This window comes from Staurois parvus, unplaced genomic scaffold, assembly GCF_062004578.1.
Source record: "Staurois parvus isolate SC_StPar_1 unplaced genomic scaffold, SC_StPar_1.0 ptg000513l, whole genome shotgun sequence".
Taxonomy (NCBI): Eukaryota; Metazoa; Chordata; class Amphibia; order Anura; family Ranidae; genus Staurois; species Staurois parvus.
In genome coordinates this window covers 738381-754623 of record NW_028318309.1, presented here as the reverse complement: position 1 = coordinate 754623, position 16243 = coordinate 738381, and the positions used below count along the sequence as shown (strand labels likewise).

The window sequence follows — 16243 nt, the reverse complement described above, 5'->3', positions numbered from 1 at the left end:
TACCTGTCCTAGAGCCACTCAGTAGACTTGATATTTTATGGGGGGGTTTTTAAAGAAAAGACCATGATAAAATAAATTTAAATAAAAAGTAATGATATACAGATGATCATGAGGAATAAAAAAGGATGAAAAGCACAAATACAAAGAACACTAGAAAAAAAATGAGAGTTCAATGTTCACAGCATACACTTCCATTTTATAGCAATGGCATTGTAATGGAAATACAGTGAAATATACACAAATCGTATCCCTCTATAGTGTGTAAGTGCACTAAGTGTCATTTCTGTCTGCTATTTCGTTCCTCTGCTATCAGTATGAATCGCTTCTGACAAATTTCCCTGACACCAAGTGAAAAATGGTGACAGGCGAGGGACCTCCAGCAGATTAACAGCCTCAGGTCTGTTCCTGAGTGCTGTGTGAAGGTGGTTGATTGGAAGTCTTCCCTCCAATCAGCTCTCAGAACTCCCAGTCCCCTTTTTTCTGGATTCTCAGACAAGCTTTATAAATTCAGCACTTTGAACAGATTTAGATAAGAGAAGACTGTAGATAAACAGGTACAACTTATGTAGGAGGATTTGTTTCATCTCTGTGTATCACCTGAGGCCAGTCACTTCACTGGGTATATGTAAGGGGTTACAACCACTGTAAAGGAGACCACACTATAGGCTAAGCCTGCCGTAATGTGCAGCAGGGGCCATGTGCAGATACAGCTCCCCTTGAACATAGCTTTGTTACCATTTGAGCATAGGTCCACAAAGTAAAAATACAGCCACAGTTTTTGGGTGTTCCTGTCTAGGTGGCCTTGTGGATAATGCGGATTTGCCACAAATTGATTGCACCATAGCAGTAGTAACGCCCGTACCCTCAGAATGCTTAGGTAGCAATCTACTGCAACTTTATTTTTACGAAGTATTACAAAACCTATAGAAAGTTAAAACCGAGCATGTTCCTCTTTCCTCTGAGTTTTCTGGATCTATATAATTATACAATCCTTTATGGCTCAGTTCCTGCAGGAATTGTGTGACACATGCTAATGGAAATTCCTCCCAGAGACTCTTCAATATAAGTTTAGGAGAAATATATTGTAATTTATCTAGTGTCCTGAGCAGCTGCAGTTCTCATTACTCAGACCTGATAAGGTCTTTAGCTGCTGTGTGTTTTACTGCTCCCAGTGCACACAACCAGACTGAGCACTGATATCGGCTGGGAAATAGTGCTCATTACCCACTGTCTTCCTTCATACCTCTACAGATCCATATTGTGCTTGTTTTTTATTGGGGGTCAGTCTAAATTAAGGCTACCCACACATGGACATAATGATGTTTTCATAGGCCGTGTGTGTGCGCAGAGATCCTTACTGGTTGGCTTATAGGTTTGTAAAGCGTACTTCATCATAAACAGCTTCTTTTTTTTATTATGATTATGCTTTTTTTTTTTTTTTTTTTTTTAGTCCAGAGGATAAGAAATTATCCCTTGCAGTAGGTCTTTGCCTGCACTGCAAGGGTTAATACTCTCACTTTTGTCCGAGGGAGAGGAGAAACAATTTCACATACCTGATCCGTTGCTTCCCCGGTAGGCGGCGCTCCCCCTCGATCCCACGATGGACTCTCCCACGGAGTATACATGCCTGTGGGCCCTGCTCTGGTCTTGATCAGGGCACTAGATCTCTAGAATACAGGGGTGCAGACACTGTGAGCATCCGTCTAGCTCGATCTCTTCTTTTTTGTTTCCCTAGATATAAACAAGCAATTGGCCCTTGCAGTTCAGACTCAGTACCCCACCTCTACCTTGCTATCGAAGTGGAGCTCTCATCTCACCAGTCCATAAAACTTTTGAAAAATCTGTCTTCAGATATTTCTTGACCCAGTCTTGACATTTCAACTTCTGTGTCTTGTTCAGTGGTGGTCGGGTTTCAGCTTTTCTTACCTTGGCCATGTCTCTGAGCACTGAACACCTTGTACTTCTGGGCACTCCAGGTAGGTTGCAGTTCTGGAATATGACAGCACTGGAGGATAATGGCTTCCTGGTAGCTTTACTTGATTCTTCTCAAATCTTTGGCAGTTAATTTGCCTCCTTTTTTCTTTTTTTTTTCCTCAACACGTTTCTTGCTTCACGTTTTGCAACAAAACATTTGATGGCTCTGTGATCACGCCCCAATATCTTAGCAATTTCAAGAGTGCTGCATCCCTCTGAAAGACTTTTTACAATTTTTGGCTTTTCAGAGTCAGTTAAATCTCTTTTTTGCCCATTTTGTGTGAGAAAAAGATGCTGCCTAATAATTATGCACACCTTGATATAGGGGGTTGATCTCCTGAGGCCACACCCTCCCTCATTACACAAATACACATCACCTGATATGCTTAGATCCAATAAGCATTCACGTTTATACAGCTTGGAGTTGGACAATATGCATAAAAATGATGATTTGGTCAAAATACTCGCCTAATAATTGTGCACAAAGTGTAAGGTCGGGGTCCATCCAGATGCCAGACCGTTGGCATAGCTTCTCATAGTGCTGCTGAGAGCCTGAGCCAGCTGCTCCAGCCCCCTCCACAGCCCAATGCTCCAGTGAGCACTGAAGGGGAAGATCACAGAGCGGTGATTGACAGTCACCACTCTACTCAGTGAAGACCGAGAGCAGAACAATCAGTGGTCATGTGATTGCTCATTTCTCAGTCTTAAAGCCAGAGGGGGAAAGCTGCAGATCTGGATTGATGTTGCAGCCATATAGGTGAGTATGTTTGTTTATTTTTTTTTTTAATATCTTACACTTCTCTTTTCAAGCCCAATTCCAGCTTTACTTTCTAAAAAAAATCCATATTTCCTAACACTTTCGAAAACGAGAGCAGCTTACCCTGAAATACTCCCACTATCTCCTGTAGAATCATTGCTCCGGGGTCCAGCACAGGTCCTCTTTTAGGTTGTATGACACCCAGCATCATTCATCCCACTTCCTGTGAGCCTTGGTTGCCAATGACATGCCCCCTGAGGATGCATCATCAGGCTGCTCTGGGCTCACAGCAGGCTGCTGTGGGAAACCGGCTAAAATAAAAGTAATAAAGCAAGCGCTTCTAAATATAGTAAAAAAGCAGCTTGCATAAGGAAAACCCCTAAAATCCTCAAACATATATATATATATATATAATCAAAATGCAGAGCTTAAATAAATATTAAAGTGAAGAAGTGGTAAACATGCAAAATTATGCGCTAGCAAGTGATACAAAAGTGATGTCTTCATGAAGACGGTAAGTAATTATAAAGTGACAACAGTATCATGTAGACACATTACATTGCATAAAATTGATATATAAATATATAAAAGTCCATTGAAGTATTCAAAAAGGTGCGTCAGTATTTCCAGGTATGAAAGATAACAATCATTCCCATTATACTTCCATCACATAATAAGGTGCTCCTGACTTACGTGATAGGAAAGGGGTGTGCTTGCACTCACCAGACGTAAAATAATTTTACGCATGTAGTATAAGGGGCACTAGTGGTCATCTGGAACCCGGTGGGGATGTGGCACTCCAATGGCGCTTGGTATACCCAAGGAATGTACTCCGGACCTCTCAGTGGACCCTCTCCGCTAGTGGGAACTGCTCGCAGGTTTCACTTACACCCGGCATCAGGAAATCTCAGCATCAATGAGATATCCACCTTAAGTAGCTCAAATAAGCCACCAGGACAAAAGGCTGTTATAGTGTAGTAGATTTTATTCAGCCAGTGTTGATAATCACATATCAGGCAGCTTATTGTGACATCCAGTATGGTAGCAGCAAGTAGCACCAGCTACAGGCAAGTATGTACAGGTAAATATCATTCATGAATTTCAGGATTCCAAAATGGCCGCTGGCCAAACACGTGGCTCCAGCAGCAGGGTGACGTCAGTGCGGTAAGCTAGTACTCTGACGCGTTTTGTGCAATATTTATGTAAGCGCTGCATTTCGATTAAATATGCTGTGGGAAACCGTGCTCATGTTATGAAGTATGGGGACTGGGAGAGGGGGGTTTTTCATGAGCTAAAATTGGGCTTTAAAAATTTGCATGTAGTGAACTTTCAACAGATTTGGCCAATACTGACTTCCTGCCGCAGGAAGGTCTGAGGCACTGCGTTTTCCGGATTCTGAGTACCTCCCTCTGTAGTTCTTCTTTTGAATCTGTCAAGACTACAGGAACATCCAGAAGCACTGTAAAAAGTCTCATTACAGTGGATTGTGATCTGAGAGGCCCATCATACTTTCGTAACACAGCAGCTAACTAATTCAATGTGTTTTCTGGAGTACTGATGTAGGATCAGATCCTTGTCTGATAAAGTCCATAGCGAGTTGAAGGACCCATCATTGGTGCAGAACGTGTTAATGACCTCTGCATTTTGTTCTCAAGCCTGCCCTCTTGTTCGGCCTGTGTTTCCCTGTCCAGGTCCTGTTCACAGCTATTACTAATGTAAGAAAATCAGTAGCATTAGTCATCTTAAAAGGGCTATTACTCAAGATGATTTAAATTGTGAAAATGTCAGTGGTGCTTGTGTGCTCCTTGCTAGAGATGCAATGATTTACACCTGGTGACACGGGAGCGCTGCAGAGCGGGGACACGGCTAACTAATGACTCATGTTCCACCCTGGTCAGAATTCCGGACGGCAGCTGGCAATATCGTATCTTAAACATTCTTATGTCCTGCCATTTTTCACTCTGACTGTACAGAATACACAGAGGACGTTGTGGGGGTTAAACCCGCGTCCTGAAATCTCAGAGCTGATGAAGATATTTTACAAGGACATTAAGCGGCTGACAGTGAGTGAGCTGACTTTAGTAGTATTGATTGATTGCGTGGACTTTAACAGGGAGAATACCTGGCATTGAGCAAGATGGCCACCAGTCTCCCGGTCTTCTTCATACAAGCTTATTTAAATACCAGCGTCATGATTTTTGAGCTCCACTGCAAAAAAAACAAAAGGCAAACATTAAACATATTTCCTAAATCCTGCAGTCGTCTTGTTGGTGACATCAGAGGCCCTTCTTCTTTGGCAGTGGCAGGTGGTAGTCCTCATAACTTAGCACTCATTTATATTTCAATAGTTTTTATTGAACAAGATTTTAAATAACAGGTAATACGAATGAACAATGTCCTGTCAAAATATGTAGATTATAACAAACACAAATAACAAAGTTTATCGGACATAAAACAGTTAACAGGAGACCAAGAACTCTGTAAAGTAGTTATTGGATAATCTAGACCAGGGGTCTCCAAACTGTGGCCCGCGGGCCGGATGTGGCCCTTTGCTTGCTTTCATCTGGCCCTTGGGGTACTTTTCCTTCCACTGATACAAAGCCCACTGACACCAACGATGGGGCGCTATTCCTCCCACTGACACCAATGATGGAGCGTTATTCCTCCCACTAACACCAAGGATGGTGCACTGTTCCTCCCACTGACACCAATGATGGTGCACTGTTCCTCCCACTGACACCAATGATGGGGCACTATTCCTCCCACTGATACCAATGATGGGGCACTATTCCTCCTACTGATACCAATGATGGGACACTATTCCTCCCACTGATACCAATGATGGGGCACTATTCCTCCCACTAACACCAATGATGGGGCACTATTTCTCCCACTGATACCAATGATGGGGCACTATTCCTCCCACTGATACCAATGATGGAGCACTATTCCTCCTACTGACACCAACGATGGGGCACTATTCCTCCCACTGACACCAATGATGGAGCACTATTCCTCCCACTGACACCAAGGATGGTGCACTGTTCCTCCCACTGACACCAAGGATGGTGCACTGTTCCTCCCACTGACACCAATGATGGTGCACTGTTCCTCCCACTGACACCAATGATGGTGCACTGTTCCTCCCACTGACACCAAGGATGGTGCACTGTTCCTCCCACTGACACCAAGGATGGTGCACTGTTCCTCCCACTGACACCAAGGATGGTGCACTGTTCCTCCCACTGACACCAAGGATGGTGCACTGTTCCTCCCACTGACCCCAATGATGAGGCTCTGTTCCTCCACTGATACCAGAAATGGGGAACTAATTACCCCACTGGCACCAATGATGGGGCACTGTTCCTCCCACTGACCACCAAGCCTAGGGTATTGTTTACTCCCACTGATGCCAGGGCATTTTCTACTCCCTCTAGCCAAAATCCAGCCCCCCTAAAGTTTGAAGGGCAGTAAACTGGCCCTTTGTTTCAGACGTTTGGAGACCCCTGATCTAGACCAAGGTCCATAACCCTTATCTGCCATACATAGGGGACTGGCACAACATAGCACTCATTTAATGGCAAGTGAATACCCCATTGTCAAGGAGTATTGTGAGACCAGGCTGGTGTGATGAAGCACCTCCTTTAGGTTGTGTTTATGACGACATGGGCTCACAGAAGGTGGGTTGGATGCTAGCATCTTTCAGCCCAGAAGAGGAACAGCGCTGGATTGGAAAGCAGTGAGTCTGGGCAGTAACCCTGGAGAGAAATTGAGCATTGCTGCCAAAGCTGTTTTTTATTTTTACATCTGAGGGTTGACTATTTTTTGGGGGGAAAGGGCAAGGGTGCAACCAAAACTCTGAGTTGGATTGAAGCATCCGCTAGCTATTTTTATCTATTGAGGCTTTTGTATTGTGATTGCACCAGATTCACCTACCTCCAAGGCTGTTATAAACAGGTCTCCATTTCAGTGCTCAGTTTTTTATGCCTTGTCAAAAATCCAATTGCACCCAACCTTGCTTGTCATCACAGCGGCATAAGAAATCGTGAAATAAGTGCTGCGCTTAAAAATCAATCAAAAGCTCAATCACCACGTGCAACAATAAATCAACACAACGTTCATAGAAGATTAACATGAAAGTCCACCATCCAAATTGCAATAGATAGCTTGGGCTATGTCTTCCTTTGACAAAAATGCAGATCATCCCACTTAAAGTGATACTAAAGTCTTCTTTTTTAAAATAACCAACATATCATATTTACCTGTATATTTCATCCTCTTCTTGAGTCCCCGCTGGTGCTCCTGGCCCTTCCCTCCTGTTGGGTGTCCTCACAGCAAGCATCTTGCTATGGGGGCACCCGCGCAGGCACACTCCCAAGCCACACACAGAGCTGTGGCTTGGCCCTACCTCCTCCCTCTCCTGATTGGATCAGTGGCTGTTTAATGGCTCCCGCTGCTGCCTCAGCCACTCAGGAATGAGAGTTGCCGGAGAGCCGCTGGACATCGCTGGATTGGGATGGGGTAAGTGTTTGGGGGGCTGCTACACCCAGAAGGTTTTTTACCTTCATGCATAGAATGCGTGAAGGTAAAAAACCTTGAGCCTTTACAACCACTTTAAGGAATCCACACTACAGTGTTCCTTCACCACATGCTCAATAAAACACATACTGGAATAATTTGACCCTCCTACACCATTTAATGCACTACAGTCCATTTAACATGGTTTCCTATGGGTCACATTCCCTTCTCTGCATTTTCCACCAGTGTGTTTTTTGTAAAGGGTCAGGACTTTTTTCCTGCAGTAGGTTACATTTCTGGTGTCATGGACTTCAATGAAAATGCAGCGTAAATGCATAAAAAACACAGCGCTTGCATTTTTTTGCTAGCTTCTCCCGCAAGACAACAGACACCTCCCAAAAACACAAAATGCAAAAAAAAAAAAAAAAACACACCAGAAAAAAAAAATCAACCGCAACCTGCATAGGTGTGAACCAGGCCTTAGTACGGGAAATTTCTCCCCTAGTTGTCACCGGTACAGATATCAACATTGAAATGTTCCTCAACACCTTTTTTGTTCTGGGAACAGCTGCAAAATTGTGGGTTTCCCTCACTTTCTGACTCCATTATTAGTCACCAGAACACATAGGTGACTTTCCCCAGAAGGGACACAGAGAATAAAGTCGGGATAAGGCTCCAACCCAGGGGCGGACTGACAACTCATGGGGCCCCTGGGCAATAGGGGATCATGGGGCCCCTGTGTCCTCGTCCACACTCGAAGCAACACCCAAAAAAGCCTATGAAAGGCACCAGGGGCATCTCATGGGGCCCCCTACTGACCCCGGGCCCTCGGGCAGTGCCCGAATTCCCAAATGGTCAGTCCACCCCTGCTCCAACCCCTCCCTACTGTCCAAAACTATCATTTCTAAATCCTCCTCTTGAAAATGTTACTTGCATGGCTGTTAAATTGATCCAAAGGTGTCAGTGCTTTCTAAATTATAACAGAACTATATTTTTGTGGTGGCACTTTTCATGCACCGATGTATACCAACATTTCTGAAAGACTGTATATTATATAAAATAAATCTTCAATTTTTATTGTAAAAAAATGCAAATGCTTTCTAAATTACTGACCTGAAGCAAACAGAATGTAGCTTTCTTCCTTTTCCTTGTATTCTAGTAGCTGAAAGCTTGTTGCAGGTTCTGTAACTTAGAAAGTATATTCTGGGGCCAGAGACAGCCAGGCAAAAAGTATATTCAGTAAGTTCAGCTGTAGGAGGTTTAACATGATTAGGATTGTGTTCTTTGGCTGGAGTCGCACTTTAAAATGAAGCTTTAGTTCTCATTAGTTGAGGGTTGGTAAAAATACGTTGTGTTTATTTCCAGTGTCAAACATAAGGGTTTTTGGTTTTAGGTCTCTTCTTTTTTTTTTTTTTCTGTTAACTATTCCTCAGTAAATAATCTTTGCATCTCTGTTCTTCAGATGAACACATCCTTACTGGGAAGTATCGGAATGCTGAACTCAGCACCTCAACTGCGGTGTATTAAAACTTACCAGGTGCCACCTGTCCAGCCAGCCTCTCCTGGATCCCTCAACGCCTTGAAACTGGCCAGACTCATCTGGACCTCCAACCGCAATGTCATCTTAATGGCCCATGATGGGAAGGAGCACAGATTCATGGTGTAGGCTCCATGTTCACCTCCTGCTCACCTCTTGCCCCATCCAATATCTCTATAGCATGAACTTATAGATGTCGTCATATCAGTCCCAGGGGTAAATGTTGCTGTGTTGGTGCTGCATGATTTCCCCTGGTAAATGCTGCTCATGTCAGCGCTAAAGCCACAGAGAGGAAACCCTTTCCTGTACATAATTTCATGTTCCGAGGTGAATTCCATTTTCTCGCTATAATAGTGATAAAGGCTTATAACGGACGTCAGTGCGGACAGCAATTATGTGTGCAGTAAACCTGAGCAACCAATCAGATTCCATAACGCTGAAGTCAGATCACGTAAAGATAAATTTTTCCTGGTTGCCGTTGCTTTTTGCCTTATTTGGAGCCCATTCACACTTGTGCGATTTGTCATGTGACTTTGGGGTCCAAGTCACATGAGAAGTCGCACCCCATGTTTCCCAATGAGTACCATTCATATCTGTGCAAATTCAAAGTAGTTCCTGTACTACTTTGGTCGGGTTTTCATGCAAGTTGAGGGCCATAGACTTCCATGTAAACCCTCCAAAGTCACATGAAAGTCGCTCCTGAATGATATACATGCAACTTTGTAGAGCATAAACAATCATCCTTGGTCAAAGCCAAAGTCTCATCAAGTCACACTGTAAAGTTGCAATGGAAATTGCACGATTTTGAAGTCGCACAAGTGTGAATGGAGCCTCAAAGCTTGGTTGAGTACTGATAACCTGTGCTCAGAGGATGTAGCCATTGTGTGGGAAAACAGATATGCCATTGTGTGGGTGCACCAGATGTTAGTTTACATGAATGTGGTGATGTCCCTAGATATGAACTGAAGCTACTTCTCTACCAATATTCCTGCTCACTCAAAACAGCCACCTTTACAAAGTGACTTCCAGACAAACTGCTAAATTCATAGTTGGTGTAGTTTATGAAGGTCATCAGCAATATCAGGATTCCATTTTAAAAGTCCATCCATACCTACATCCCAGTGTGTTCCTGAGAGCCACCAAGTTAAAAAGGGAGAGTGACAGCAGCTTCAAGGTCTATATTTATTGTTCGTTCAGTAACATATAATCCAGAAATTGTTTTCTTTGTGACCTTGCAGAAATCTGTTAGGAAAATGCATGCCTCTGCACATGGTGTAAATGAGCACAAAATATTCTATGCAAGTCAAATCTGTACGTTTTTTCCATTAGTTTTTATGCGCATATGGTGTGAACGAGGTCTTAATCTAAGTCGTCTTAGAGGAATCTGCAACACAGGAAACATATAATATGACAAAATTGGTATGAATTAAAATCATGATTCCAGCCTTGGGGTGTAAACGTATTCAGTTCAAAGATCCATTATACCACTTTGCATTTCAGAGCATTGACGTGGTCACCAGTACATTTTAATTTTGGGATCTGTTCTTATGAATCTGAGATCTGTATCCCTGTGTCCAGCTTCAAGAATGTTTCTAAACACAGGGAGCTCTGTCTGTCTAGACCAGACTTTCTCAACCGAGGTTTCTCAAGAAGTTGCGAGGGGTTCCTTGAGCTATGAGCATTTTATACCTAACAGGCCAAAATATCATAAAATAAAGTATCATACCAGGTCTAAAGGTTCTTGGAAAAAAATACAAACGCTCTATTATGGAATGGGAGCCATCCACAGAAGCCTTAGAACCAAAAATACAATTAAATTGGACTTTGGCTCAACCTACTCCACATTTATAGTTATGAATGAAGTGTAATCTTAAATGACACATTTCCAGAAATTAATTAGTCCCTGATAGATGTCATTACATTAACCTTTTTTAATTTAAAAAAAAAAAAAAAAGGACAAATATTTTTTTTTTATTTGTTTGTCATGTGATGGAGAAGTGTTTAAAGGATAAGTTCACCTTTGGGAATATGTTTAGGGTGGAATATGTAACATGTTCCTTCTGCTGCCCAACAGCAGTACAATGAACTACAAGTCTTGACAGCCTATGTGTCTGTCAGCTTCTCAATGAACTGTCACAGCGTTGTTGAGCACCGTGGTAGTTCAGTGAGTCTTCCTGTCAGATTGTATCTCCTTCCCTGTATGGGATGTACGGGCACACAGATACACTGACAGTTTGCAGGAGACCTGCATGGCACCAGCAATCTACTGACCACTAAGGCAATGCTTTCCAGGCTCCAAAAAAAAAATTATTAAATGCACATCTTTTTATACCTGCAAGAAAATGGGCATTTTTTTTATTTTTTTTATTTATTTTAAAGTGAACTTATCCTTTAAAGGTTATTGTAAAAACATCTGTCAGGGACTAATTAATCTCTAGGAATTTGTCATTTATAATTACACTCCTATTCATCACGATGAATGTAGAGTAGGTTGAACCAAAGTCCAATTTTAGAGCTGATTCACACATGTGCGGTGCGGATTGAAGCTCAGATTTCACAGCTAATTGATACAGTAGTTGTTCAGTGGTTTATGTCAGGTTTACATCAGGTTCAGGACAGGATTATCTCAGGATTTTATCCTGTTCACACATATGCGGTTTATAAACAGTTCCCATAGACGTCAATAGCCTGTAATTTGCACCAGAACCGGACCTTGCTGCTCAGAAATCGTACAAGACTCTTTTTCAAACCGCACTGAATCCGTACCGCCAGTGCACCGAACATATGTGAACAGACACCTTAGGAAGCAATGTTATGACACATGTCATGCAGATTGGATGCAGTTCAAACTTCAGAATGGTGTGAAGTTGAATGTAAGGGGGGGGGGGGGGAAGACTCTTCCCAATGACTACAAATATATGGAGCATTCTTCTCAATGACTATCACACTAAAGTGCTTTGTGCTCTAGACATAGTATTTGTTAGTAGGTGTTCCCTGAGAGTGAAAGGTTATATCAGAGGTTCATCTTCATTAAAATAGTTGAGAGTGCCTGGCCTAGACTTTATAGAATATGTATATTGTGACACTCTGTCCCTGATTCCTTGTGTGTTCTCACCTAGGTTTTGGGGACATGTCAGTAGATAAAAAGAATGTGACATTTAGGATATTTTTATACCATTAGGGTTTAAAAAAAAAAAATGACACATTCTGAACATGAAAACCATGGAAAAGACCCTTTCCGCATATCTCCTAGAACACTATTGGTGATCATTTTGTTTGATCAGCACAAAATATGTCGCGGTTCATGGGATTCTGCATGAAAACCTGTATAGGTATACTCTGAAACAGGATACGACATATGCTAAACATGTCAATGATGTTTAATGCAGGAAAAATCCCATGCGGATAAGCCATGGTATTGACTTACAAATAGAATGCTCTTCTTTTTTTTTCTTCTAACCGTAACCTGTAACTCATCCTTTATGGCAGACCCTGGTCGAGCCTCCTCTAGAAGTTCCAAGGCATTATCCCTGGCTGTAAACTTCTTCATTTCTATTCTGTTACTATCTGGTAAACTGGCTTCTAACTATTGGCCCCAAAAACCAAAAAGGGCTAAAAACTGTCAAAGGCCAGTAATTGATTGCGGTATGTTGGCTTAGTATATAAAATCGGTTATTAACCTGGAGATTTACTAAAACTTAAGAATGCAAAATCTGGTGCAGCTGTGCATGGGAGCCAATCAGCTTCTAACTTGAGCTTGTTCAGTTAAGCTTTGACAATAAAACCTGGAAGCTGATTGGTTTATATGCACAGCTGCACCAGATTTTGCACTCCAGTTTTAGTAAATAACCCGCCAAGCGTATCGCCAAAGTGTCTAAGCAGAACACTTATCATAAACCTTAATTAAATGAATTTGTGGATGAACAATATTGATGTGCTCACCTATTGCTAGCAGGGATCCAATGTCAACCTGTCACAATGCAAACACATCGGTAATGTAGTGCCACCATGCAAACACCGCTTCGTAAAATATTCCTGTCTAGATCTATTGACACAGACAGCAGGGCTCAGCCCAGTCACCCATCATAGGATTTGATTGACAGCAGCAGGAGCCGGTGACTCCCACTGCTATCAATCTGCCCAGTGAGGAGAGCCACTGCTCTCAGACACGGTTCTGGTTCGAGATTGGGCTCAGCTAAGTATAGGGGGGGGGGGGTTATGGGGGATCCTCTGTGACAGGAGGTTTTTTTTACCTTGATGCATAGAATGCATTAAAATAAAAAAAACCTTAAGGCTTTAGAACCACTTTTATCTGGTTACCTGGACTTCCCTTTTAAAGGCCAATAGCATCTAAATCTAATCACTTAGCAGATGGTGGGTACCTGTCTGTTAAAGTGCATGGGGGCCATCTACGTAGCACTACAACTGCCATGCTCTGATTGTCTCATTCAGCTTGTGAACAATAAAAATAATCAGACCCCTTCCTCCTGGATTCCTTTTTTCACACTTTGAAAGAAGAATCCAGTGGAAGTAGACTGACTACCTCATCAAGACTACAGTTAGGACGAACGTTAGGAAATAATGATCACAGAAAGGAAGCAGCAGGAGCAAGCTCCAGCGGGGTGATCTCGGCCAAGGAGCCCCAGTGTCACAGACACAAATGGCAAGCATTTGCACCTACACGGTACTGAGTTATCCATTTTGTTTAGATTAAGGCCTATGTCACACTGGTGATTATGTAGAAATCACATTTTGTTGCCAGGAAAAAATGACAGAAAATAAAAGGTTTGTGTTGGTAAAATTCAAAGCAATTTGTAGCTCAGTCACTGAATGATCGACTTTTTTCAGTGCTTGGAATAGTCGTCTTTGGAAGTTAATCATGATATCTAGTGTATCTGCTGATGTCCACAGTTACACCAGTGATTTGCAGCTGCCTAAGTATTGAAGTCGGCTACAACACCGTGTGACTAGCTTCAGAGTGACAATGAGAAGAGAGATTGTAGCTGCCAAATATTCTAATGTGAATTAGGCCCCCTTCACATGGGCAGACCGATCGGGCATATCTGTCCATTTTTCAGGCAGACCCGATCAGACCATCCATTGCCCTCTATGGAGTGGCAGATGTATGCAGATGTGTCTCTTTACACCCGCTTACATTCGATCTGATCCACAAAAAACACAGATGGGTGATCTGTCTGACAGTTGGATATAAATGGAGCAGACACAGGCCTGTCATCCGCCTGCTCAGCAGCGATCAGCAAACAGATCCCCCGCTGAGCAGGAGGGTCCACTGGTGGAGTCTGCCCATGTGAAAGGGGAATTGGGCCAAATGCACAGGGAGTATTAAGCCCCAGTGAATGAGTCTCTGATGTTTAGGTACTGGGTGGGGCCACGTGTTACTGAAATTAAGGGCCACATGCTTTTTTTTGGCATCCAAAATTCAAAGAAAGTAGGTTATATGGTCGTCAATGCAAGGACTTATTTATCACAAGGTACTTGCCTAGGGTGGCATTTTTCAGGGGGCAGCACCTCCCCCCAAAAGAAGGGATGGAAGAAGGGACACGCACGCCATGGGAACCAGGTGGGATCCGAGAGGGGCTGCTTGATGGTGTATGTAGAGCCTGACTCTCATTCCTGGAGATGTCCAGACCTGTGAAGATAAGTGTCTTTCGCTCTATCGCTGGGGGGGGGGTTAGTGGAAGGCTCTACCAGGAGGGGGGCATGAGTGCTGTTGGTCAATGTCAGGCTCTCTCCAGGGAGGGGGAAGGGGGGTGGTGTTGGTCCATGTCCGTGGGGGCAGACGATTTTCGTGTTGCCTAGGGCAGCACAAAACCTAAATACACCACTGCATCAATGTCATAGTTCAAATCAGTGCTTGCAGTTCCAGTTGCAGAAAAAAAAGTAGAACAGGTTGCATTTTTCCTGCACAGAACTGTACTGGAATGCATCAAAAATGCGCATGCAGAAACGTATCCAGAACACATCTGGACTGCGTTTCTATGGTGTGAACCGGCCCGTAGGGCAATGTGCCCAGGAGGGTCGATACTCTGCATTCTGTCCGCAATCCAAGCATTTGTCCCTGAACACATACTGCCCTACGTGGTAATAGCACTTGGTGCACCACCCAGTCGCAACAGCCTCCCATAGAATTTACAGATTGCCAGCAGCGGACCTGGACGGTTCTCCTGTGCGTAAATGCCAGAGTCTCATGACATGAGGCTGTAGACCTTTCTTAGAATCCATAAATTTAAATATTGTCCCCGGCAATTGGGCTTTAATGGGAGCTCAACGCAGTGATCTGACAAGTCGTCTTCCATCCATTGTGGAAATACCAGGTTTGGATGGGCTGTCCTTTTTATCCTCTCGGAATAACTTGCTTCAGAATATGTAAAGCCTATCACTGAAAGTCATGTGTCCTGTTACTTTGTTACATTCTATACCAAGCTAGGTACTTCACGCACATTAAAGTGATTTTTATTCTTAAATTACTGTTTACATGTAGAGCCCTTCTTGTATCATTGTATTTACAAGGACAGTCCCGCTATGAAGCGTCTGTCCCACTGAGTGTTTAAGTGACATTTTTCATGTATTTTATGTTGTGTTTCTGCTACTTTCTGTAAGTTTAAGTTGCCGTGTGTAATGTGTGGTTTCCTGCTGAGTATTCAGCGTCTATATTAATTTAACAGGATATAATGTAAAATGGCAATTATAAATAAATGACAATAGAAATGTAATTAGCAAAATTGTTTATATACTGTGTTGACAACATCTAGTTTAATTTGGCTTTGGAAAAAGCTTGGCTTGGGAACGTCAATAGTCCATGTCCTCTGTTACAGCTGAACTCCAGACAAACCTTTAAATACACAAGAAGAAGAAATATATACTTACAGGTAGAAATACAATGCTTTCCTCTCTCCACCCCTAGTCTGCTGAGCAGACAGAAAAAGAGCAGCAGAAGACTGATCAGGTCATCTCACTCCTCCTATCAGCATGTTCCTTATCAACACATTTTCATGCAGTACTTTAGTTTTGGATTCCAGTCCTGTGTCTCCATCTCTCAGGCTGAGTTCTACTGTACAGGGACTGAAAGAAGCTCATACAAGTCAAATTCATGTACTTGCGCTACCTGCATTTAAAAAAAACAAAATTTGATGATGTATTAATGAATACAGAGCTGCATTAATTTGTCTTTTATATCTGCCTGGAGTTCAGCTTTAAATGAGAAGCATAGAATATTTTTATTTTTTACAGTACACCTGAGAGACGTAGCAGGGCTGCCATTGTTGCTCACCTCTTGAAAAATGCATGATCCCTGGTTACAATACTTTTCAATCTTTGACCCAGGACATGCATGGTCTATATGATTGTCAGAATTTCCTGACTCTTATGGATCAGCAGTGGATACAATCACCATGACATTCTGAATGGCAGATCACACATACTGTATACAAGGGAAG

At 42.8% G+C, this 16243-nt stretch overlaps 1 protein-coding gene across 4 annotated transcripts in view; it reads left to right on the top strand.

The window, feature by feature from the left end:
* Positions 1 to 15520, top strand: part of WDR7 (WD repeat domain 7) — a 591021-nt gene extending 575501 nt beyond the window's left edge. For all 4 annotated transcript variants that reach the window (XM_089690073.1, XM_089690072.1, XM_089690071.1 and 1 more), the window contains one exon: positions 8712 to 15520. In XM_089690073.1, coding sequence (XP_089546199.1) covers positions 8712 to 8915 — 204 coding nt within the window. In that variant the 3' untranslated portion in view covers positions 8916 to 15520. The remainder of the gene's footprint in view (positions 1 to 8711) is intronic.
* Positions 15521 to 16243: the final 723 nt, after the last annotated feature.